The following is a 27,163-nucleotide window of genomic DNA, read 5'->3' on the forward strand; positions in this document are numbered from 1 at the left end:
ATCCTCAGAGGCCTGTTATTCTCTGACTTGACCCAGATGGAGAGGCTTTAGTGGGAGATGTAGCCTACTGCCAACTGAGATGGGCCCCGCAGGACCACCTGTCAGGAGCTGCTAAAGGAAAACAGAGAGACAGGAAGTGTGTGTGTGTGTGTCAGACAGATAGAGAGAGAGAGGTGAAAACAAAAGTGTGTAAGTGTGTGTATGTGTGAGCTGAGGCTGAGTAGTGTTTTGGGGTGGAGAGGCGGGGAACAAAGAAGAAATCTGCAGGAAACGTTGCACTACTTCAAACAGACGGAAAGCACTCAAAAATAGCATTGGGAGGGGATTACTCCCATTGACAAGTTCTCTGTAGGATTTCATGATTTTATGGTCAGATTTTCTTTTTTGTTCTTTTGAGTTATTTCACTGAGCTGGCAGGGGACCAGAAGGAGGAAAAGCCCCTGAAATGAGAGCTAGCCTGGTGTGCTATATTATGAAATTAAATCTTTTGCACAGAAATAAGGGAGAGCTCAGCCAGTGGTTGGTATCCCAGCACACCTGTAGACAGAAGCTTGCTTCTTTCATTTTAAGTGCACAGGTCAACTGAATCAATAATGGAACATAAACAAGAGATAGAAGCTAGCCCCCTCTCTCTGCCTCCTCAATAATGCAATAATATCACCTCTTTTTTTACAGTTCAAGTTCTACATGATGTGAACACAGTTTATATGCTTTTATGTGGCACCTGCTTTGATAAGCTTTGTGTATGTATATCACAACAGAGCTTTAAAGTAGATGGCTAGTCACACATTCTAAGTAACCAAGCATGTGATCTAATAGTGTGGACATTTTGGACTGTTGACTCTAGCACATGAAACACAATATTACCAATAAATTCAAAGTGGTGGTTTCATGCACAGTATTGGTCATGTAAAGCTGCATTAGAGAGTAGAGTACCATCAAAACAGGCTGATAAAGAGCTAAACTGGCCTATGACATGTTTTAACATGCAAACAGTTGCACATTATCACATCTCACAGGCACAGACCAACTTGCTAGATACTAGATTATATTAACAGCCATTTGGTGCTAGGCAGGCAGCATACAGTGGGGTTTATCAAAGTGTTTTTTTTATAAATTGCAGCTTACAGAAGTTGATAATAAGGCCATAAATCAAAACAATGGAATAAAATAGGCTTAAAGATCTTGCGTTTCTGAAATCATTTGGAGCTAGATCTGTTTTAGTCATGCAATGTTTACTGAAATTACCACCAGCCCTCGTTTTCATTATTTATTACTGTTACAACAACTCTGATGTTTTAATCATAACCAAGCCAAAAGCTAAACAACCACATATTTCAGTGGATTTAATCAGAACAACTTTGGAATGAGTAAGGTCGAGCCATCACTCTAGCCTGAATGGTGTTTCAGGCGTTTCCATTTATCCTTGGCCTTGTCACATTTGAAATGGTTGAGGAAAAATAAGCAGTAACATACAAGAAAGAGATTTAGACCGTGAGATAGTGGCAGTGCTGTGATGTGGCCATACGCACAAGGACAAAGGCAGAGACAGAAGCTTTGGGTTTGTTTTGATATATTTTCTTTGGTCCTCTGCCAAGAAAACACATTCTCCCGTTGCTAAGCAACATCCTTCCAGCATCCTTTGTTAAATCTTAAAATTCATTTTGGCTTAGTGTGGTTGTTTATCTGAATGTGTTCAAGTTCATCTAACTCCAAATCTGATTCCACTTTGCTTCCTGGAAAACAAATGTTAAATAAAAGACTGACAATCTTGTTCTGCATTGTCTTATCAGGACTGGGAAATCAAAATTTAAATGCAAACCAATGTTATCTGCGGACAAAATGAGCAATTTTGGTTGTTTCTTTGTTGCAATTACAGGTGTACGGCATGTTCAATTACTATGAATTTGGTAAGTGGAGTGTAAAAAAGCAAAGAGACCTTGCTTGAGTAGTCAGGTACAAGTACTATTCATTATTATAAGTACTTGTCTCCCATCCAATCACAATCCAGGATCAGAAGTAAATGTTGTATAATTAAGCATAAAGAGCAGCTGTTAATGTGAGCTGTGTTAACCTGATGCACAGAGCTGAAGTGTCTTGCTCAGGGACACTTAAGCAGGGTGGATATCTGCCAACATGGAAGCTTCACCCTGAGTACTCCTGTTGAAGAGTGGCCTCTCTAAAGCCACCTCAGTGCCAGCCTGAATAAAGAGTGTGTGTTAATTCTTTACATACCAGGCAGGCTGAAAGTACAAGAACGTGTATGTGTGTGTGTGCGTGCTTCAGGAGTGTTTTCCCTCTGGTCACAGTTTGCCTGTCACTTCTGGTCAGTTTGCATTAGCACTGCCACTCTCTGTCTCCCACTGCTCCTCAGATCACCTCCTCTCTCCTATCACACTGTCTATCTGCCAAGAACGCATTCAAATCAGAATTAGAGTGCAGCTCCTCTTCACTCCACAAACCAACTCTTAACAGCTGAAAGAAAGGAAGAAGTGAGTGATTAAGGAAGCTTCTTTGGAGTAGTGATTCCCACCCAGGGGAACCTGCTCACATCCCCCCCCCCCCAGCATGACTTTAGTGTTAGCTGGCTCAGCCTCAGGCGACGCGGTGCTACTGATTCTTTGACTTTGCCCTCATATATATACATATCTATGTGAAAAACTTAATGGAAATATATATATATATATATATATATATATATACACACATATATATACACATATATGCTGTATAGTGGTTGGAGTGAGCACAGAAGCGTGATGTATTCCAGTGTTATTACACTTACAAAAATTAGATGACAGGCATCATACAAGTAAAAATATATTAACCAGGATCAGGGTTGTCTGCAGATGTACAGTATTCACAGATGATGCATCATGTCATGTCTCTCAGTCTCACTATTTATTTCTTCATTGTTTCCTACAGCATACAAAATTATTTCTCAAAGGAGAATTTTGTCTAAGAGCACATAACATGGACATTTACAGGTCTATATTTTTATGCTAGTGCTTTACTGGAATGTCTTTGTATGCTTTACAGTTCAAAAAACTTCTTATTTATCTTATACTGGCCCTTTATGCAGCCCCTCAGTTCAGCCTCTGTCTGAAACAGGCTCCTGTCTCTTTAAGGCCTCCCTCCCTTGAGCCCACTTTGTTCTGATTGGCCAGCTCGACAGATTTCAGCCGACTGTTCTTTACTCAAAATATAAACTTCACAAATACATCCGTTCGAGCCTGAATCCGATCTGAAATATGCACACGGACAACCTGAACAGCCTGTAGAACAACCTTAGCATCAAAGATTAAGGAATACCACTGTCGTTTGTGGGCAATCTGATGTCAGTTCGATGGGGAAGTAGAAGTAATTTTGGAAACAAAGTGTTCAGAGTAGGCTGAAGCCTGGGCAGTTGACTTTCAGGGAGCTTTTTACATACGTTCACCTCATATTTTGTGACTTTGACTTGTTTAACAGAAACATCCAACATAATAACAGTATATAAATGACAGAAAATCACAAGAAGCATGTTATGTCCCCTTTAAGTATTAAGAAGAGTCTACACAGTGACTGAGTATGTGCTGATACTGGGTCTTTTTTTCGCCATTTTATGTATTTCTTCCCAAATTTCAAAGAAAGAAGTCAATTCCTGCGCACACTTATCACCTCTGCATTGATTTATTAAAGAGAGTCAAGACTTGAAAAAGGTCCTTGTGACCGAAACATTAATAAATCAATACAGAGGTGATAAGTGTGTGCGGTAATTGACTTTTTTCTTTGGAATTGGATCTTCGGGGGAATTGATTCCCTGCACCGCAAAAGAGACAAAGCAAGTGGTTTGGTGTGTTGCCTTCGACTCATCTTTCTTCCCAAATTTGTAATAATTATTTTGCACAGTTCATTTCACTTTGACTTAACTTGCTTAGGACTGATAGGATGAGTAGTAGGCTCATGTTATTAGGTTCACATTACCCATTTCTTTCCGTGTTTTGGCTGACTGCTAATGGGCAGAGCTTATCAATTCACTCAGAGGCCCACATTGTATCAAGCGCTCTTGCATACAGTAGCAGAATTCAGTGTATTGACTTTGTTGAGCTACTGTTGGACTGAGAGAGAGCCTACACCTGTTTGCCCACTTGTCTCTTGCTGAAAACTGTTAAGCCGATTACCTTCAGATTTGTTTCCTTTTCGGATCAACATCAAAACACCAAAACATATACAATAACAATGCTAAATAACCTGCTGTCAGCCAGCTTTCATTTTCTTCCATTGCTATTTTTTTTTGTGACACATACACACAATAGCCTAGACACTAACAGTTATTGTCGTAACAGAACATACATTTAAGTATCACGTTTGACATCACTAATTATATTTCTGCATTTTTGAAACTCACATTTATATTTAAAAAGTCCAATTTCCTTTCAAATTTTAATATTTTATATTGTTACACCCCACCTTTTTAGCATTATTTATCTGTAATATTAAGATTCATAATTCCCTTACTAAAGGTGAAGTTTAACTGCAGGGGGACACAGCAGGGTACAACTTTAAACCAACCCCTGTACCTCCCTTCCCTCCCTGTGAATTTTATAGAAACACAAGAGAAGAACACAATTTTTAAAATTTTAATTGGAAGGAGAAAATCCCTGCTTTATTTCTTGTGGTTTTACAGACCCAGAAGGCTATTTAAGCCCAATGATTGTAAACAGACAAACCAATTTACAAATCCAATTATATTATAATAATGGCACAGAGATAGACTGTAATCTGATTCGATTTTTTTATGCTCCTTTCAACCATTTTAAACAAGCAATTTGAGGAAATGATTTAGTGCTTTTTTTAACATTGTGTGAGGACACTGCACCCCCCCAAACCTACAATACACCTCTGCTTTAAACTTTATTTTGTGTTTATTTTGTTGTACATCAAACTCAGGGTGTTGCAAACCGGTTTTTATTCTACTCACGTAATGACAATAAAGGGAACTGAATTGTATATATCAATAAAAGGAATCAGATATGAGATGTGGTTTCCTCCACAGAGTGAAAAAAACAAATGATCCAGGTCTGCTGTTTCCCACATAGACTAAAAGATGTCTCCCTTGAGGCAATTTGGAGAGCTTTTTGAATCCCACTGTCTCCTCTCCTTCGCTTGATTCCTCCCCCTCCCATTTTTATCACATTGTTTCTTTCAGCATATAAAGGTGCACACAGACAGTAACCATCTTTGTTTCCCTATTTCTATCTTCCACATGCTCGTATTATGTGTAAAATGACAGGAAGTGACAGGTAGGGATCGGACAAAGGGAAGAACAGAGTGTGAGAGGAAGCCAGGGCAGGGAGTGAAAGAGCACGGTTGGCTGGGTGAACAGGAACCTCTCAGCTCGAGATAATGCCTGATGAATGATGTCCTCCCCTAAGGCCCTGAGAAGCAGGAAGTGCGGCTCCATATTAATTAAAATATAAATTAGATAGACCTCCTTATCTGATGGCTCAAAGGAGCGAGAGCAGCATGATCCAGGCAGCGGCAGCAGCAGAGGTGTTTCAGCAAATAGTTACAGCTCAGGTCATGTTGCTCTCTTCCTGTCATTCTGAGTGCTACCAGACAAAACTAAAAGATCAAAGACTAGTCAGAATCATTTTTGTTGGCTCTGTTTATTTGGCTTTACCCCTTGAAACGTGAAAATATATATTCTGCTATATACAAACAGGAAAAGACACAAGAAAATCAATGGAAAAATATTTGCCTTGAGTCCAGTGCATCATTGTGATCAATTTTTTTAAAAAGAACAGTTTGACATTTTGGGAAATACGCTTATTTGCTTTCTTGTTGCGTGTTAGATGAGAAGACTGATACCACTCTCATGTCTGAGAGTGGTATCAGTCTTCTCATCTAACTCTTGGCAAGAAAGTGCTTTATTTCAGAGAGTGAGATGAGAAGATTGAAATAAATCTTCGCATGTGTGTGTGTGTGTGTGTGTGTTGAGTATGGAGTTGGAGCTTGGATGTTTTTAGCCTATTTTAGCATAAAGACAGCAAGCCTGGCTCTGAAAAAAGGCCTAACAACACCTCTTAAATTCAGTAATTAATGCCACATATCTTTAACAAACTTAACTAAATTGATCTTCTTGCTACACACTAAATCACTGGGTTAAAATTACCCAGTAGCAATCTGTTATTTGACCCACTGTTACAAACAACAAGCTCTAGCTAAAAACTGTCAAAAATGTATTGTTTCAGTCAGGAACACTCTCGTCTTAGATTAAACCATTTATTGCAACAAATGGAAATGCAATTTAGTTTGGCACTGATGTCTCTGCTCTAAGATGCTCCCTGGATAAGACAAGCAGCATTCTAAGCTAAACCAGGGAGCGCAATGTAGAAACCCCCCCTGGGGATACAAGAGCGGGCCCGAGCAAGATTTGAATTCCAGACTACTTTGTGCCATGTTAAGAACCATAACCACATAGGTGGAGGCTGGGGTGGTGGAGGCAAAGCTTTGCCAGCAGCAATGTTGTGTGGCAGCACTGGTGTTCAGGGATCAGTGTAGGAAGGAGTCATATTTAAATGGACCGCCTTGTCGAGAGAATGGCTGTAATTGGTGTGTGACTGATTTGAAACACTGATTCAATCAGCAGGATGTCAGCTGATTACAACAAGGGCGTAAGACTTTTGTGTCCTGCATGAACGAATGCAATACTTCATTTCTTGTACAAAATGATGTGCATATGACATTAAAAAGATACACAAGTTATTAACAATCAATAACAAACTGTGACATGTAAATTTAAAAAGAGTAGAGTAGATTATAACAAGCTTTAGTTTGGGTAAATATACCAACAGTAAATACAAAATAGCACTAAAACTTGGTCAAAACAACCCATTATCTTGAGTGGTTTTCTGGGTAATATTAAGCCAGTATTGTGTTGGTGCTACATTGACCCAAAGTGGGTAAAATTTTAACCCTGTGATTTTTAGTGCCTAGCATTTTCCGTCATCCCTATTTTCTCCCTTTTAAGCAAGTTCTAACAGTGTGTTTACAACAGCAAGCAGCATCTTTTACAAAGTTCCTGCTGTAGTCCTGTCTGGTGTGACTGTCTGCTGGAACCAGGTTCATTACAGGCCCGTCTCATACAGCAGCCCCCCACCAAGAGCCCAGGGGGGAGCGGAGAAGTCAGAGCCTCCTTGTTTTAGCTCTTTAGAGGTCAGTGGTTGATTAAAATGTTGAGAAGTGGAGGTTAATCAGCTACTGACCCTTGGGGTGAATACTGTCTTTCATGGTCTGATTTAATCAATACGTGTGAGCACTGGCACAGAAATGAACCCCTCTGCCTCTTTACAGCTTGTTTCCCTTACACGCCCTTGTACTGCCTGTCTGATTACCTATTTATCTCATGTGGGTGTTTGGAGATTGGAGTCTAAATAAACATGATTAAAAAGCCAAAAGGTTAAATTTAAGAATACATGTACGTTGTAGTTTAGTACTCTCGATGCCCATGTTTCAGGTCTCATCTGCCAATAAAAGGTGTTGGACTGCAACTTCCACATGATGTCTCTAACCACAGGAACTAATCCATCATATCCTGTGGAGATGCAGTCTGACATGCTGTCAACATGACTGCACATCAAAGCCTGCAGTCAAGTCAAGAGGTGTTGTTTTTTTTTTTTTTCTCTCCCGGTCAACAGAAAAAAAATTCCCAAAACACATCTGGTGTTCTTATCTGACTACAGCAATTAGATATAGCCAGCAGGAAAATCAAAAACAACTTTAGTGCTAATTTAATGCTATGGTCTCTATGATTAAGTCTTATTGTATCTTATGTCTGACAAAAGTCTACAACAAAACATCACATCTTAATACTGCCTGTGTGATGCCATTATGTTCCTTTTTACAACCTATTATGAAAACATGACTTTATCATGCCCTCCATAAACCCAGTGTCCTGTTTAAGGGAAAATATATCAACTTAAGGAAGCAAGATGCTCCCAAAATGCAACCTCCTCGTGAATTTAATCTTCCCGTCAGTGTTTTTGTAGGTTTAGGGTGGTTCCCTCAAATGTAGAAAATGTAGAATGTGGGTACATCTCAAGTCTCTTAATTTATGTCTCCTCACTCCTCGCCTGAACCGGAAGTTGTTCCTGATGCACCATTTTGACAGGCATCCCAAGTCTCCTATTCTGCTCTGAGGAGTGAGGAGCGAGGAAACACGAGAGTGGCCTTCATGTAAGTCTTTTACCGGCCAACACGCCCCCTTATTGGATATCAGTTATTGATCGGACGCTGCAGCTGATCAGACTGATCTGATACATCACTGCAGTTTCATATCGAAGTGGAGACAGATTACAGATTAAATTTAAGTGTATCATTCCCAAGTTTTATGTTTTATTTATTTTCTGATTCATCATATAGTTAAAAATCTACTAATTGTCGGTCTGATCAACAAAAGAACCATAAACAACTTTCTTCATTTATAAGAAAGATTTTTTTTTTTTCATGATGTTATTTCCTCCATTAAACTGTTTCTTGCTGACAGATAGACTCTTCCTGACTTTAATTTTATCCATAATAACAATTAAACACATTCATATTTTACATCATTTATCGTCATTTCCATTCAGTCACATGTGAGGCTGAAAATTCCTGAGTGTCGGGTTTGATATGAGTTACATAATTTGTCCTGAAACATTTAGCCAAATACATATTTTCCAGTGTTCAGAAGACACCCTGATCATATTCTGGGTTATTGAATGACGAATTCACTATCAGGGTTATCAAAAAATACAGATGCAAATAATCAATAAATAGTAAACGCATTCTGCAAGTAGAAATGTTTCCTGTGCGTCTGAGCAGGACACAGTATAAATGCAGAATGCAGGTTTTTATTTAGGTGTTTGTTAAACAGGTAACAGGCTGCAGAGAGGAAACAGCTGCTCTAGCGGTGATAACTGTGCACCTTTATTAGTATTAGCACAGCGCACATGTGTACAGACACAAACTCCCGTCATCAGAAACGGATGTTGCTTCACATGACGCTTCAGAGGAGAGGATGTCTCATGTCTCTTAAAACAAATTTCCTCGTATCCACGGTGGGAGGGACTAAGACGCAAGTGAGGGAAACGTGGATGCAATTTAAGAGACTTGGGATGCACCCTGTGTGTCCAGGTATCCCTGAACACATATCAGGACATAAATTAGGTTTTAAAGCAATGTATGCTCCTGAGATGAAGCTATTCCCCAGCAGGATTAAGGGCTCTGTGGAAGTCGTTATACGTCTGGTTTAGTGTGATGTCCCCTGGGTTCTGCTGCCGAGAGTTAGTATCAACACCTTCTCTGTTTATTTGGACCAGCACTGAACTCAGGGTCACTCAAACTCCTATCACAAGTGATCCTGATGATGAGGTCTGAACACACTCTCTCTCTCTCTCTCACACACACACACACATACACACACTCACGGGTACATAAATATACACCACGGCACTCAGCGGGGGGAGGTAGCAAGGCGGAAAGGTAGAAAGTTAACTCAGTTATCAGTGGGAACCAATGACAAACAGCTGTTGCAGCCCTGGATTTGCTTTCTCTTGTGTGTTTGTAAAGGCAAAAGGACAGCCACCAGGAGAAACCCATTGTTTTCTTTGTTGATTGTTGCTTAACCCTCAAGTTGTATGTATTTTAACATTTTTAGTATCCCGAGCATGTAACAGATTTGGAAGCTTCAGTATATCCATATTGTAATACTTAATATCATTGGTTCCTCTTCGACTATGATCCTTTGTTGTCTTCGAAGTGTCTTGGATACAGATGTTTTTAGCTCTGCAGGGGCCTGAGGATTGATATATAGTATCAGAGGGGGACCAAATCAGAGTGTGTGTGATATGCTGAGCAGCAGCAAAAACATAACAACATTGCTTGCGTCTCTCGTGGCTCAGGGATAATTGAAAATAAATAGTCTTGTCGCAGTGCTGCTGCAGACTAAATACTAATTTGTGCTGCAGTCAGAGGATGCTAAATTGTTTTTTCTCCTTTTTAAAATTCCCAGCGGATGAAAAACTGCCCAATCTTTAGTTATTTTGCAATGAGACACTTTCAAAAGGGGTTAAAACCCAGCTATAGGTTATTTTGTCTTTTTTATGATGCTTATTTGAACTTTTCATTTATGTTGTGGAGTCAGTGTTTACTACTTGGGACCTCACACTCAATGAGTCCATGTCTCATTGTTAAACGACTTTAACAAGCTCTACTGCTGTTGAAATGTGGTCCTATAAGGCAAGTGATGAGCAGACTTTGTTCCTACCTGGTACTGTAGTTATTTAGCTATACTAACATTAGCTGCCTGAAACCAGGTTCGCAGGGAACGTTGGACGTGGAAGCATCTTGCTTCTAGTGAACACAAAATAAGAAGCATATAGACCATATCACAAGTCTGTGTCATAACAAATGTTATTATGCACATGGTTATTTTTGCACATCCGTATTTCAATAAGAGTTTGAAAATGATTGTGTAATAATTCCACAAGAAACAATATATGCAAATGTTATCTGCCCATCTCTGTCATGTGTGTGCTCATACTTTTTTGTGCATTTGCATTTCAGTGCATGAATAAATGTCTCGGGCACTTGTTTCTGCACATACACTACACTAGGTGCTTTCATCCATATTATCTTTGTAACAGTAAAAGCAGACATTTCTCACATCTTGCACATTGTCACTTTTGCTTCAGATATGATGCCTCCGGCTGAAGTATTTGATAACTTGTAAAGCTAGTAATGCACATCGTCTAGTCTGCATATTCTAAATGTAGATATAAGTGAAATGTATATAAGTCTTGTTATAACTTACGATACATCTTCACAACACTTCTGTGCAAGTAATAAAATACTTATACGTTGCTTAAAATACTGCTGAAGATGTCAGTCGATGATATATGTCCTCCCAGTTTCCTCTGCTCTTATTTCTATTAAATTTCTTTGTATTTTTTATTAATTGGCTTATACTGAAACAATGGTAGCATATTACTGTTTGTGTCAGTCCAGTCTCCCTTCTGAGATTCTTATCTTATCTACGACTCTTCAAATAAACAGAGGTGATGAATGAGCTTGGTTTTTTTTGTTTTTTTTGGTGACAGCGCTGACAGATGGGGTTAGCTTTTGTAAATAAAGATGCAGATGTGTTTGAATTACGGGAAAGCATCTATTTTTGCCTGAGACCTGTGATCTGTTTGTTTAGACACATTAATTGGCTGTGAGCTGTAAATGCTTACAGTTTATGTAAATTGACATTGAATTGACATTGTCTTTTTTTATTTTAAATCCACACTCCACACTATTATTTCTTGATAGATGCAGCCCTCCAAACCACTGTATATCTGCTAGGAATGTGCAGAGATCTCAGTATTTGTATCTGTATTTGTTGAGGCAGCAAAATGATTTGTATCTGTATTTGTATTCGAATAAAAGTGGAAAGAGGCTTAAAAATCCTGTTTTTGTTTGTATGACACTTTTAATTTTAGAAAATTAAAGTGTTACAATAAGTGTTCATGAATAAACTACCTTACGAAGGAGGACCCCACATTGGGTCTTGAACTGGAGTCTCCCAGATCATAGATGACTGTGCTGATTACTGAGCTAAAACTTTACTCATCGCTTCAATGCAGACAGACCTCTACCTATTTATACACCCGTAACACAGAGACAGCACATCGTGTAATGTGTAGGGAGGAACTTCAAAGGCAATTATTGTTTTACACTTTTCATCAATGCCTATTTTTTACAACCTCACTTTGTGGAAAGGAGAAGGGGAACAACAGGTTATGGAGAGTCCCTTGGGAGCACTTTACTTGTGTCAGTAGCTGAGCTTTATCTCTGGGGAATACCCCCAACAAATCATTTTTTAGATATTTATATGGAACAAATATTCGTATAAAACTCACTCTTTGTGCTTTGTACAATAACGTATTTGTATTCGGGCACACCCCTAATATCTGCACACAAGGCCATAACTCTTACAAGTTTTGTGCCACCATTTTGATTTATTTACACATATGACCAATCCAAAACACAAAATCATTATTGTTCAGTGCAGATTGAAGAAATGCTGCAGTCGGATGAGGGATAGGAAATGGCAAAGCTAAAGCCAAATGATTTTCACCTCAGTGACAGTTATGGAGAGTAACAATGATACACCTGAACCTCGGGTCTTAAATTGTAATCTATGAGTGTGCATCATGGAGATGAATGGTGATTGTATTGTGGTGTATTGTCCTCTGCAGAGAGTGCTAAACGATGTGATGATGACATGCAGCGTAAATCTACCAAAAGGACCGAGTGGCATGTGCATGGCTTTTTTGTGAGTGTGTGTGTGTGTGTGTGTGCTTTTCTCTCTGACATGGAGAGGGCAGCGCAGCAGTAATTAATGACTCACTGCTGAATCGTGCTATGTGATCCTACATGGTAATGAAAAGGCATCGGTGTGGGGCCAGGCATGACAATCCGCTCAGCAGACAGAAAGCGCAGGTGACACACAGGCGACACTCTGGACACACAGGCCTGGAGAGGACTGTTTGTTTGGATATCAAAAGGATTCATTATGGGACTTTAACCATTATTGTATAAAAACATATTTTGGTCGATGTGTCCTAGCTGAGTAGTGATTCAGAACAAATAAGGTTGGAGCATCAGCTTTGTGGTTTCATGGTTGTGTGCTTTTTATTGTAGCTGTAGGTTATGGTAAAGGGTACAGTAATTGTAAGATCTGACACAGATTTCTATAAGAGTTATGCAAATGCACACAACAAAAAAGTTAAATATCCTTTTGCAGCAGCATGATATAATGGCAGCGCACTCCAGCAGTCATCAGAGCTTTCATTTAGAGCGATTGTTTTCTCCCCCTGTCAGAATTGCAGCTGGTTATTGTTTGAGACAGAGCATCGTATATCGAACTGCCTCAACTGGGAACAAGGCAAACCTGGAGAGGTGTCATTAAAATACAACCTATGGTCTTTGTGTTGGGGAAGGAACTTTAACTGTCACTAGTTTGTGCATTACAATATCCTTACCATGATGGGTGTTGTCATAGCATCATTCAAGTTAAATGATCCTGCACTCATGTGAACTAATGAAGATGCTTTCTGCTTGTTGTTAACATCCTGCAGATGAGCATTCTGAAAATGTTGACTATCACTTAGTAATCAGATGCATCTCATTCCCATGAACGTCTCTCTCTGAATAGTATGGAACCAATGGTATTCTTCTTCTGCAATACCAAACTGATTTTCATCGTGAAGTGCACTCAGTAAGAAATAAATCATTGTCTGCAGTAAAAACATGTTTTGAAGAATATTCAGCCTTGCATTAGTGACATTTCATGCCTTCTGATTTTCACAAATCTCAATGATGTCCTGTCCATGACCTGTTCTCAGCAGCTGAAATACATAACGCCAATACATAATGAAGAAGAACACTTCTTAGAAATTTAAATGGGCACATCTTTTGTTGAGATTGTGATTGGAAGATTGCTCACTGGCTGCATATTCTTAAAAGGTCTTCAAGCTGTTGCATTTTTGCAAAAAAGGTGGATAGTGTGCACATGCAACCCTAGTTGGGTACAGATGCAGGACAAAAAGCAGCAGCAAAAGAGAAGGAGAGGCTGTCCGCAGACTGAACATTTTTTATTGCAGCATTTTGACTTGCAAGGTCTTCTTCTTGGCAAACATTCTGTGAACCAGAAACAAATCATATATCATTTTTTGTCTCTATATAAAGCTTGTTCCTTGTTCACATGAAAGTTTGCTTGCTGAACACCTTGCAGGTTGAAACATTTCAATAAAAGCTTGGGAGCTCGCAAATATCAGTGTGTGGACAGCACACTCTCTTTTCCTTTGTCGCATTTTTGCACCCATATTACAGGAGTACATCAGTGTTTCTCCAGCAGCTGTGCCGAACGACTGCAAAGAAAACGCTGATAGTAATGAATATGTTGATCTGGTTTTCAGTGCCTTTTTAACTATATATTGGTCCTTACTGCTTAGGCTCAGTACATTTTATTATGGTTGTATATGATAAAAAAAAGGTCTTTCTGGGCCAAAGTGAGTCATAACCAGCAATTTCAACTGTGGCCACTCCACCAGATCACAGCACAGCCTATAGTGCTGTTTCTGGAAGCTTGATTGCATTCTAACCAGGGAACCAGACAGCTGATATCACATTCAGATTAAATGCTAATTGATGAGATCTACACATCATCACCACCAATGTACCATGGGACTACAGAATCTTGTTCAGTCTGTCTCCACTTCTGCATGTCTCTGTCACTTTCTATTAATGATTGTCTCATTCCTTTTTGTCCTTCTTTCCTGCATTTTCTTTAAATCTTCTGTTTTTCAAATTTTCTTATTTGCCATCCAAACAGACGCTCCTCAAGCTCGCTCCATCAGCCTCTCAATCTTTCAATTTTCTGCCACGGTGAAAAGCACTTAAACTTATCGCTCCATCTGTTTATTACATGCCACCTCCGGTTCCTTCCCTACTCCGCCCCCTTGCCACTCTCTCCTCCTCTCCATCTGTGTATGTGTGCTCTCAACAACCTTTATATCCCTCAAACTCCTCCTGCTGTAGTGCTCTTTATGTCCTCCACCAACCCTGTTCCTGTTTTTGTAAAGGTTAACTTTGAAAAACATCTGTTAGTGTAGTTTTTAATTAAATCGGTCAATTATGAGCTTGTGAAATCTGAAATATCTGTGCTGCAGTCGTGTTTCCATAAAAGCAAGAGTTGTAGAGGACCAAGTCAGTTCTGATACACAACACTGGTGCCTGGTTTCCAATTTACTGGACAGTGAAGGCTGGTTGTCTGCTGTCCATTTTAAAACTCTTTCTGTTACGCCTGACCTGTAATTTTAAGTATCAGAAATGAAAGCCATATTTCTGCTAACGGGATTTATATCCACGGGGCTGTCAGCTAAGAAATAAAAAGAAGCCTTTCACCTTGAGATAAAGAGGGGCCAAGGGAATGTTTGGAGTCAAAGTACATTAGACCACACCAGAGAGCTAAACTGCCAGCTCTATCAATTTGAAGTATGGAGAAATATTAGCTCTGCTGAGACTGTGTGTGTCTGTTTTATACTGACTGAAAGACATTAGCTGCTGCAGAACTGTTCAGATATTGAGAAATACAGAAAAAGTTCACTGTGGGTCGATTTTTTAAAAATGTTTTTATGTTTTTTTTTTTATGTCATTGGGTAAAAAGCTTTTCTGTGGTTATGATTCCTCTTGCATTCAGACTCCAGTAGACTGAAACAGGTTATTGATTTCTCTTGACATCAGTGCGAAATTCCTCTTTGGTGATCTGTTGAAAATCATTGTGAGTGACAACTGATTAGCAAAGTGGGCTGTGTCTCTGGTAACACAGCATCTTTGAAACACAGTACCAGAAAGATGTAAGCGTTGAATCAGTGTTAGTGATTCAAACAACACTTTGACATTATGTTTATCTCTTTTTTTTCTCCATTTCTCTCTCTTACCTCTTTCTCTCTCACAGATCACATTCTTCATGCTGCTGTCAGCAGTTTGTGTGATGCTCAACCTGGCGGGCTCCATCCTCTCCTGCCAGAATGCTCAGCTGGTCAACTCACTGGAGGACTGTCAGCTGGTGAGACCACATGGACCTTAACCCTTCCTCAAAAACAAGAAGACGGCCATCTTAACAAGTCATTTAATCTGGCAATCAAAGTATTGAGTTCAAATCTGCCTGTTAGTGGAAGAAATTATGCAGATGGCCATTATCTAGAAAGTTTCTGGACTGCTTACTGTGGACATTTGATTGGGCCACTAACTCCATGGCAGTGAAAAAATTCATGAAAATGTGCCTATTTATTTAGTTTTATACTTATATCAGTAGAATAACACAGAATGTCCTCTCAATGTAGTTATTATATTGCTGCAACACTGACTACTCTGTCTACTATGAGTAATATGCATGTGTTTATTGTTGTCTGCATGTGACAACACGTCCATATTTAAAAACATGAATGTCAGCATGTGGCAGGCTGACAAGTAACACTTCTGTTCTGGACATGCTGTAGAATTGAGTCAGCACCAAACATGAAACAAACTGTTTGTCTGTTTGTGACTAATACCTTATCACATCCAGCCTAGCCAAAATTAAAGATAGCTTAAGTACAGATAAACAACTTTAAAAGACTACTCCAGCAACTTTGTGTTGCACTTCCATAAAGTTGTGCGACTCAAAAGATTTTAAGAGTTCAAAATTAAAGCAGCAGAGGCCAAGAGATCCTAAATTCAGTGTTTGATCACACCACAGACTTAACTTTAAAGTATTTCCAAGTACTTGAGTGGAGTAGAAAACAACTATGTGCTTCCGTGCTATTGGTTATTGCTAGGTTGTTCCTGTGCAAAACATTTACATAAAGTTGTACCAAACCCTAACCCTCACATTGTACCACTAAGCAGCTTTTCAGTCTTTGAATAGTGGTCGGTGGTACCAGCAAGTATTTTGAGGCTCAGTTTACAATGAATTTTGTCTCAACTTTGTCTTATCTCAGAACAACAACCCACACTAGCTTTCCTGCTAAATTCTCCTTCTTATCTAACTTACAAACATGAACATGTCTTGTCCTGCACCTTAGCTTGTTGATCAAGCAACCAAACAAATGGGCCCAAATATACTTTTTCCCATAGACTTACATTTTGAAAAAGATGTCTTTAAATCAACAGATACATTTTTTTGAGTGTCACAACCCCTGCAAAACGATTCATTTCACTGTCAGAATTTGATCCATTCGGTCTGATAATATTTGGAAAGTCTAGAAGAGCCACATAATTGATTTGTTTTTTCCCCATTGAAGTTAGCCAGAGGGCTAAAAGTAGCTGGTTTGGCTGGCGGAAGTCACTAGTGAGCTTGCTCTATGGGCCCCATAAATGCGGAAGCTATGCAGAAGAAGTCAAACTTTTTTGGCTTCATGCGCCCCTGAGTAACTTTCATAAAAATGAATGGGGCCCCGCCTTCGATGCTGTATCCAGTTCTCTTTATACATCCATAGTCCGATTCGTTGTAACACTGGTAGCCTACCAGCTAATGTCAATCAAACAAGCTACTGAGAGAAAAAGGAACATTTCTGATATTTTTCTTCATTCTAATAATACAAAACTATAAACAATACATTTGAAAAACATGTTGACATTGTTTTTGACTTCAAAGAGGGATGATTAAATGTAGTTTCAGTTGGATTTTAAACAATCCCTTCCCTTGTAAATGTGTATGTACTTCATGCCCCCAATTTGAAACACAGGCTTTCTGTTACAAATTTTCAGTCTCCAAGCCAAAGCGGAGATAACCCTGATGACATCAATAGAGTTATTTTTCAAACACGATAAAGCTCCTTTAGTGCCACAGACGACATTACACAACTGTTTTAACAGCTTGAGTAGTACTTCTCATTTATACATGAAATCATTAGAGTTCCACTTTAGTGTTTTGTTTTTTATACAAGTGGTTGATACCAGACAGATGCTCTGGTGTTTTCAACATGGGAAAAAGAGCAGGATGCAGCACACTTCAAAATAAGTTTATTAAGTCTTCCTCCTTGCAGCTGGTGATCAGGAATAGTTGGACACAGAATACTCAGTCTTCATGTTTTCATAATGAGATGCTAAGCTAATTTTTTAAGCCGAATTTATAGTGCCAGGGGTTCCTATCGTTTTCATGACTGAAGAAGCCCCTTGTGATTCAACCAGCACCCAACCCACTAACCTCACCACTTCCACATAAGAGGCAATGCTCCTCCTTATGCACGTGGGACCAGCCGAGTAGACCAACTTCACTGCTTTATGTGGATCCTCAGAGACCCTCCCCCAGTCGTGACTGAAATATTAACATTCCTCATCTCCTCTCCCCAATGTAATTAACCCATACTTGTTGGGTTCATGTCCTGCTTTCTTTCAATCTGGGACACATAGCAGAGGTATACTCTACCTCCATCCCTCCCTGGGTAGCTCCTCATATCTCATAGCCTCTCTTTTGTTGTACACTTTTGATCATGTGCAACCGTCTTTCTCAATAACAATATGTCACAATATATATTATATTCTTTATCTAATATGTTTTTCTTACTACACATTGGCTCTACTTCCAGAAGTAAATATATCCTCCACCACAATACTTTTACAGATAAAATACATCAGAACACCAAGCCCGGGTCTGATCTGTGCATGTGTCCTTGTGTGTGTGTTTGTGTGTGTGTATGCATGTGTGTGTGTTTGTTATTGTGTATGTGGCGTGCATGCATGAGTGTGGATGTGTGTTCTCCCCTCTTCCCCCCCAGCTCAAGTTTGACAGCGATGGAGTGTGTGTATGCTGCGAGCTACAGAAACAGAGTTCGAGTTGCAACAACCTGGGAGAGACACTGAAACTGAATCCTCTGAGGGACTGCAATACCATACGCCTCCGTCTCAAGGTGGGTGGGAGTGAGAGTGTATTTGTAAAATGTCGCTGCTCTGAGTTTTTGTGTTTTCACATAGGAAAAACATTCTAAATAAGTTAGATTTTGTTCAGACTGCAGGTAAATTGGATAAATTCCTCAAATAGTTTTCAGAATTGACTGTTAATACTGTTATTTGCAACTGATCACGTTGTATTTGTATTCAGGGATCTATCCTGTCTGCACCGGTAGCTGTGGTGGAGTACCATATTTACATTAACTGGTGGTGTGTTTTTTCCAGTTTAAAGAAAGCAATGGAGATATATCCTCTTGGTTTCCTCATTGTGGATGTTCAAAGTTCTCTATTACACCCATCATGAATGGTAGATGTTTATTTATGCAGCCATGTTTCACACTGCTGTCATGACTTGCTTTAACCACACTCTGTGATGTCACTGTTGCGAGTGACCGTTTGAAATACATTTGTGTGGCCAGACTGAGATACAACTTCAGAAATCAATAAATGGGTTTGTGTATCTATTTATTTACTTACATACTTATTAATTTTTTGTGGTCTAGACTTGAATCTAAAAATAGAGCTTTAACATGATAGCAATCACTTGAATAACTGTCACTATAGTTTTGCATAAATAATTGTATTTTAATTGTTAAAATCATCAGTGAAATGTCTCCAAGTTTCCTCCCTCGTTGTGTAACATATTCCATGTGGGAACAGTCAAATGATGTAAAATGCAAAACAATGTAAATGTTCAGTCTCAGATTGATTGGGCAGGAAGTGGAGAATGGCAACAGCATTTGTCTTTCCCCAAGAGGCAGACCTCTTAGTATGCAGTGTGTATCTAGCCTGGGTTGGCTGTACTTTGCGAGCGCATGATCTTGGTAGATTATCTTGACTGCGGGTGTCTACAGGAATGATATACAGTATGTGCTACTGTGCCTTTATTGGATAACGACAATCATATCCATTCATTTTTATTTCCCTGGTTGATTATAAAACATTGATAACCAAATAAAAGACTTCGTAGGATGAAGCATGCTTATGAAAAGAGGAAAGATCAAGCACATTTGTCATTGTGATCATAACTCATTAAAAGAGATATGGGAATTGGTGCAATAAACCTTTATGAAGTGCCAAATTAGTCAGATGTGTTGAGTTATGTCTAAGAGGAAGCTGTCAAACCCTGTTCCCCAGAGTCCTCGGCCATTTCAGATGGCTAGACTGTCGCTGGTCCTAATGAACTCATGATGCAGCTGACATACAGTATAGTTCCTCTGGTACTGAAATACACAGTATATTGGGAGTACTGAATTACAACAGCAGGGAGATTAAGTAGTAGATCACCTGTAGTTCTTAATGCACTCATCTCTCAGCAGCATCTCTTCTACATGTAGAAGTTTGGTTTTTATAGAAGCAATCTGCACTATCCACATCACCACTGATATGTGTCATTCACTCTTTGCAGACATATTTGATTTCCATCCCGTTTTTCTTTTTGTTACTCTGCCCGAGGCTGTAAATCATCAGTGGGAGGGAGTATTAAGATAATTTGTAATTCCTGCAACAGGGGTGGATGTGTAACCTTGCTGTGTAATTCACTAACCTGATTGGCTGGGGGCAAGTTATCTTCTAGAGGTTAAATATCTGGTGAGCAGGCATGTTAAACAATTTCTCAATTTGTTGCATTTCTTTGCCTGGCAGGATTTATTATGTCATTATGTACATTGAGGTCACAAGGGAAATCACAGAAATGCATTAGCTTAACAAAAGTAAGCTCAAATGTAGCCAGTAAGAAGGACACTGTTGCATACAGGTTAGTTTGACTAATCTCAGCTTTATCTCAGGTAAGAGAGAGCTCAGTCAAAGCTGTTCAACACAATGAATGATTGACAGTTACCTCCATGTCTGCATGCATATTTTCAGGATTTATTACGTGAATACAGACTATGTACAGAGTTGATGTTTAGCATCTAGGCTTTGATCACTCCCTGCAAGGATGCACATTGGACAAACCCCTTAATAACTGCCTTGCTATAGACTTTGTTTTGGCTGCAAGAGGCTGGTCTCAGGGCCCAACGTGTCAATTGACTGTTAGGTACCGTTGAGTCAAGTGTGTTCGACAGCTGCCTGTAGTTTTTGTAGTGTGTTTGGCACCGTTTTCTCTGGTTGTCCCTTATCAGCAGCTGCTCTGCCAGTTGAGTAAGCTGAATCAGCAAGGGCTGGGTTATGCTAGAAAATAAGTAGTTCGTTCCAAATGGCCACACTTGAAGGCAGAGTGAAAAGCTGGCCATCATAGAGAGGGGGGAGACATGATAATTGTTTAAATATGGGAATAACAGGGAACATTTTCAGACATTCTTTCCTTTAGGGCATTGATAGCGCTGTACTTGGTTGCTCACAAGAAAAGTGCCAGAAATAGTTATGTAACTAATGGAAAAAGAGAGTTTGAGAGAGAAGTTCTGGCCAATTACTGCGCAATACGGGTATATTCTTAGACATATTCTCAATTTGTATTCACAGCATATGACAATATGTAATCAGATTCACAATGATGGTATTTAAATGTTCAGCTAGTATATTTTCCTCGTCTTTTTGCAAAGGCACACTACTTACTTATTACTATATCTCTTCTCGATCAGGCACAAAACATACATGCATGTCAGCATGTCGTCAGCCGTAGTCTTACAGCTAGTTCAAAGGTAATTTTTAACAGAAGACATAGTTGATGTGAGGAGATCCATCAGTTGGTCTTTGTTGGCACAAGTTTCTGAGATTGGCTTGTGTGTCTAAGCCTGATTGAGCTTTACCTGAGTTTAAAGGGATGGGTCTCAACTTTTGAGGGAGTATTAGCCTTCCTTGATGGCTTTTAAGCAGAAATCCAGAAGAAAAACACTTTGGGCACCACTGGCTGAGTTCGTGTCCTTCACCTGTCCATCTGAGGTAGACAGAGTGTGATTCACCTGTAGACAGCAGAGCAGAAGCTTTCCAGCACCGGGCAGCAAAAACAGATGATAACATTTGCATATGCTACGACAAAACTGTTTATGGTCTGCAGGCCTGAGGTCTGAAGCTTTACCTTTGCTGTGAAGTTGGTGCATTCGGTGCTTTATGAGAAGTGGCAACACAGAGCTACAACATCTGCTACTTCCTGTCATTGGAGGTTTGAAAATCTCTGAAGGGCTTTGCCAACAGACTGGACTGACCTCCCTGAAACTGCTATAGAGCTTCCTAAGGGAAGACCTGGGTTTTCTGTCAGATGCTGTAAGAAGCTGCTTGGGGATGCCAAAGTGGGAAGAGGTCAGTGAATTACCTGTACTGAGGCTATCAGGGAATTACCTGTGCTGCAGCTATCAACAAATGTTGGCTTGTTGAAAACAGGGTGCTGTCCTTTGCTGCTCTGATCTCATGGTACTTTAGGGAGTCAGCGAGAGGAGTTCTGTGTGTAGTTTGTGTTCAGTGAATAACCATACGATTTGAGAAACAACAGCTATGTGAAGAACTGATTAAGAAGGACTCTGCAAGGTCCAAAGGGCTAAACAAGCTAACAAAAATGACAAACATTAAAACTTTATAACCACATAAACTCGGTATCATCTTGCTGAACTGCAGTCACAGTCTCCTTTCTATTAGTGACTGGCTGTGACCATCTATATTTGAAATGTCAAATTGACTTGACTTGTGACTCTGTCCACAATTCCTCCAGACTTTCCTCCAACATAAAACATGTCCCAAAACTGTTAGCTTCCAAGGTAAATACGTATTGGATGTATTTTATACGCTACACAACTTACGCTTCACTGATTCCAACTGGTATGATTTCTGCTTTACTTCCAGTTGACACAGACTTGATCTTTGGCAACTAGTTACTGGATATCAAACATGTTGCAAGGCTGGCAGCTCTGAACATCTCAGTCGCCAACTTCATCCATTTTACATCACTTACTTCAAGTGAGCCATGGGATCTGCTAAAAGCATCTAACCTGAACCTTCCTTAAAAAGTCAAGGCACCTGCACCTCGGCAGTAAGCAACTCAGTGGAGGAGACAACTGTTCTCTCTGCAGATTATCAAAAGCCTAACACAAGTGTTTTTTTAATGTCACAGATAATCATGTGTTATGTATCTGGTGAAAAATCTGTGCAGCAGGCTGGAAAACAGTTTGTGTGGTGACTAGGGAGCTTCATTTATGGGCCAATGTCCACAGAAAAACATGTAATCCATTTTTTTAAATTCCAGTGCTGGAAGTCTGTTCATGGGTACATGTTCTTGTCTTTAAAACATGACACTGAGTAATGATATTGTTATATTCATAGTGTTGTGTTTAATGCAGCTGCTCTATTCAGTACTGTTTTAATTTTTCATGCACAGTAGAATTCACCTGTTTTATTTCTTCTTGTTTTGCTGCGAGGCATTTAACTTAAAACATCTCAAAGTCAATCTCTCTGCCACACATTCAATTTCTTATTCCTATCTTCTTCTGTCCTACTCATTTCTACCTTTCACAGTCTTACACTGTGATGATAATAATAATTGTGATAACAGTATTATCAGAGTGACCATGTAGCTTAATTGTGACAGATAAACCCTGTGAACATGATAGAAAAGAACTGCACATATTGTGTAATGGGTATTCAAATATCTGAGAAGACAGACCACCCAGACCTTTTTATTGCACTTGTATTAATCATACTGTAGTTTTGCTCATTTTGAAGCTGCTACTGTTGCTATTCCTAGAGCCAATTTCCAGGCAGGTGGCATTACTGTTCCTGTGCTGTTCTCCAGGAAATTAAGTTGTATGGTACAGTTATTATAGGTTCATTTGTCAGAGCATACAAACTCGATATGGTTTAAAAATGAAGCCACTTAGAGATGATTTTCTATCTTTTAGAAGAATAGCAGATACAGCAACATAAAAGGGCTGCAGTCATAAGTCTTTTCTCTGATTCACTTTTCTGGGCTAGTATTTCACCAGTATGCACATTCATTTTGCTGACAGATTCAGTACTGGTTTGTCCCCTTGCTGTTAGCTGCATTGCCAGAGAGTGATGATGTATGTGCTCGTGCTTAACCTTGGATGTTTATGGGCTTTTTACCCCCTATAACTGACTATTTTTATATGTACGTATTTTTTATGATATGCTAACAATGCAGATGAGCTTCTTATTAGTGCTGTGTAGCTGTCTTGCTGTGCTAAAGCAGATATCTGTAGAAGTGTCATACTCTCTGCAATGCCACCCTGCTGTGTTTTTCTAAACTTGGTTACCTTACTGATGACGTCAACGCTGTTTGTGTCACCTTCACTCCTTTTTGTGTTATCACCTTTTGTTCCTCTCTTATCCTCTCTTGCCACCTTCTTTCCTGCTTTACTTCCCTTATTTTACCCATCTTCTTCCCCCTCTTTTGTCCCCGTTCCTCTAATAGTCTCCCCCTCTCCCCCCTCTCCTTTAGGAGCTGCTGTTCAGCGTATGCGCTCTTAACGTCATCTCCACCATTGTGTGTGCTCTAGCCACTGCCATGTGCTGTATGCAGATGGTCTCAACTGATGTGCTGCAGATGGTGAGTGTGATGGAAGAGCAGACAAGAACAATGGCTGACTTTTTTTTTTTTAGTGACCACCCTGTGGTTAAAAATGTATATATTTTTTAGTCTGAAGATCACTATCATCAGGTTAGGTAAACACATGCGGCTCAGGAGGGATGTGCCATCTATTGTCCATTTCCAAGATAGTGGAAAGTAATGTTTTTTTGGTTGAATCATCCAGCTTGGTAAATACAAATTAGTGTAAACACACACAGTCAAAGTCAATTGCCACAAGACCTCTCTCTTTGTCCTCCTGCATCTGAAAAATACGTGTGATTTGAAGAAAACAGCTCAACATCTCACTGGATTTTGATCCTCAGGATGACCCTCTTTTGTCATTTTATGTGGAACAATGAAACTATTAGCAACAGCTAAATGCTTTTAGCCATGAGGGAAATTAACATGACCAAGTTCCCTTTGTTTTTCACAGCAACAATAGTTATTTGTTTCTCAATGGATCAACGTGGAAAGATAGAGCGACACTACCAACATGATGTCAAGCGTTGCAGTTATATTTAATGCAAGAGCTGTTTACCTGTTTTATGAACTATGCTGTAAATTGTGTGCTAAAATGCTACAATGAGTCTGGATATTAGAACTGGTGCTCTGGGCTGAATTTAAGGCTTAATTTGATAACAGGTTGAATATTATATCTAATAACAGACATTTAGCAGAACTCAAACACTACATTAATTTAATCTCCTTGCAACATAAGTCATTACTCAATAAAAAAAAGCTGTAGGTGCAAATCAGACTTGTTTGGATTTTGTGTTTGACTTTGTAAAATCTGTGATGTCTGACTCAACTGGATATATTAACATCCACTATAACACATGATGATATCTGATCACTATTGTGAAATAAATATATAAACCCAATATTAATTTTCTTATGCTCTGTTATTTTTTAAACAGGGAAAATTAGATGAACACTTTTCTGATCCCTGAGACAGGACTGTAGAAATTAGATTGTAATAAGAATTATATCAATTCCAATTAAAGAAGAGACAAACAAAGATAAGAGGGCAGACGTTAAATTATCACAGGCAGTTTGAACAGTTTGAATTATATACCAATTAAAAATGTGAATGGAAAATCATTTTCACCTTGAGATAAGGTTTTCACTTTCAGATGATCAAAGCTTATTCTCAGAGCATCCTTACTGTGAGAATCTGTACAAATGTATTTGTGGATTATTTAATGACTTATTGTTGATTAATTGGGGGCACTTGTTTTATGTTACAAATGCATATATCATTAGATATGCCATGAAGACACTGCATAACTGTAAATTACTGTATTTGCAAAAGCAAACACCAAAGCAGGCATGCACAACTAGGAAAACCTCTATAAATTAAAGTGGCTGAGAATGGTGGAATCTAACTATTGATTCACAGAAAAGTAAAGGACAAAAGAGCTCTGTCTTATCTCCAGTGGTCTCGCCAAGTTTCCAAGAGTGGCCTCATTTCCCATTTACCACAAGAGGTGTTAACCTTTTATTTAGCTCCGTAAATTTAGCCAAGTCAATAGCAGCAGTGGCAGCCTTGAGATTAGAAGAGCAGGCTGGCTGTGACAGGAAAGTTGTCCTACTTAGAAATGTCTGAGTGAGGAAAAGCTGCTGTTGAGGTTCCTCTGAGCAAAACACTTGACCCTTAGGTGCTGCGGTGGAGCTTTTTCAGTGAAACAACAACTGGGCTTTAATAACAGGAGGGAGGTGCTGTAAGAGGATCACATTCGCTCAGTCATTTTTGCTGGGTACATTTTTGGTTTAAAATAATGAATAAGGACTCAGCAGCTTGAGTAATAAGGGCCTGATGATGTCTCTGTTTATGATGTGTTTCAGTTTATGCCACACAGAGCACGAGCCCTAAATGCCGACTGTATGACACCCCATGGAACCATCCTCCACCAAACACTGGACTTTGATGAGTTCATTCCTCCTATTCCTCCACCGCCATACTACCCGCCAGAATACACCTGCACCCCCTCAATGGATGGACAGAGGTGAGAAGCATTTAATACCAAGTGCTCAGTGTTCGCCAAACTCTAATACAGAAGTATCACCTGGCTGGGGCATTTGGATATTCAAGGAATATACGAGACATTAATAATTCTATGGTGACCAGACATTGAAATTATACACATTTGTCTGCTGGCTAGCCAGACCCCAGTCCACACTCACTAGAACACAATACAAAACAATACAAGTCAACTTTATTGTCCACCATGGTGGAAATTAACACATTAATGGCATCCCATAAATCATTTTTGACATCAAATCTATGTGCATGGCCAGATAACTACCATATGATCAGCCACTGTATATTGAAAGTGCAGGGTGCAATCCAGAGAAATCATTGTATTTATTGCAGCAAGTGACACAAAAACTACAGGCACCAAAGTCATTATAAAGTATTTCGCAGAGGGCAGCATTTCAAACTGGGTACAAAGGCGTGTTTTTCTTTAAAACATATTAGGCCTTGTTTCTAGGTTTTGATTTTTTAGTAAACCTGTTGAAAAATATAAAGGAGCATTGCTAGAGAGACCTATTAACATTTCTGCAAAATGTAACTAAAGCTAGAATTCTTGGTGGTTGGTGCAGGTAGATTTGAGGATACTGTACCTGGCTCTCTCCTGGAATTGTATTCATCTATGAAATTGATAGGAATGACATGGAGGTAATTTATTTCTAGATTTTTTGCAATAGCACAAATATATTTAAGATTATTAAGATTCTTAAGGATTCTTTTGTAACCTATGGTCCTTCCATGCAATCCCCTACATGCCCCTCCATAGACACCTGACACGAACCAGATATTAGGATATGTGTGTCATTAAAAAGGGGATTATAACACTGATAGGTCAAGCACTGGAGGAATGTTTGGAGGCACAAAACCCCTGAGAGGACTCACACCAAAGAAAAGAAACAAACCATTTAGTTTGTTAGTTTGTGTGGTAGCTAAGAGGATGAGGTCTCTTATTTCTTCTTGCTCAGTTATTGTCAACAGTGGAACTTTGTCAGGTTCAAAACTGCTTTGAGGTAGACTGCAGTAAACCTAAAGAATCTCCCATGAAATAAATATTGTGTTGCCAGATATTTGCACCCAAATTTAAATCTAAACCCATCATATTAAGCTGC

At 39.3% G+C, this 27,163-nt stretch overlaps 1 protein-coding gene and 1 long non-coding RNA gene across 7 annotated transcripts in view; one reads left to right on the plus strand and one right to left on the minus strand.

Annotated features, from left to right (window-relative positions):
- The window catches only part of fam189a1 (family with sequence similarity 189 member A1), a 92,725-nt gene that overhangs the window by 59,933 nt on the left and 5,629 nt on the right, over positions 1–27,163 (plus strand). For 4 of the 6 annotated variants that reach the window (XM_044350792.1, XM_044350820.1, XM_044350802.1 and 1 more), the window contains 4 exons: positions 15,530–15,640; positions 18,300–18,464; positions 23,894–24,001; positions 25,868–26,028. In XM_044350792.1, coding sequence (XP_044206727.1) covers positions 15,530–15,640; positions 18,300–18,464; positions 23,894–24,001; positions 25,868–26,028 — 545 coding nt within the window. Of the gene's footprint in view, positions 1–15,518; positions 15,641–18,299; positions 18,465–23,893; positions 24,002–25,867; positions 26,029–27,163 lie in introns of those variants that run through there. The other 2 variants (XM_044350811.1, XM_044350835.1) reach the window with 2 other exon arrangements.
- On the minus strand, positions 15,198–15,602 carry LOC122981957. Its single transcript, XR_006403364.1, has 2 exons — positions 15,513–15,602; positions 15,198–15,337 (listed from the first exon to the last, which is right to left on the minus strand). It is a non-coding gene; the product is annotated as an uncharacterized LOC122981957 (long non-coding RNA).

The sequence above is a fragment of the Thunnus albacares genome, chromosome 1 (genome assembly GCF_914725855.1).
Source record: "Thunnus albacares chromosome 1, fThuAlb1.1, whole genome shotgun sequence".
NCBI classification, from domain to species: domain Eukaryota; kingdom Metazoa; phylum Chordata; class Actinopteri; order Scombriformes; family Scombridae; genus Thunnus; species Thunnus albacares.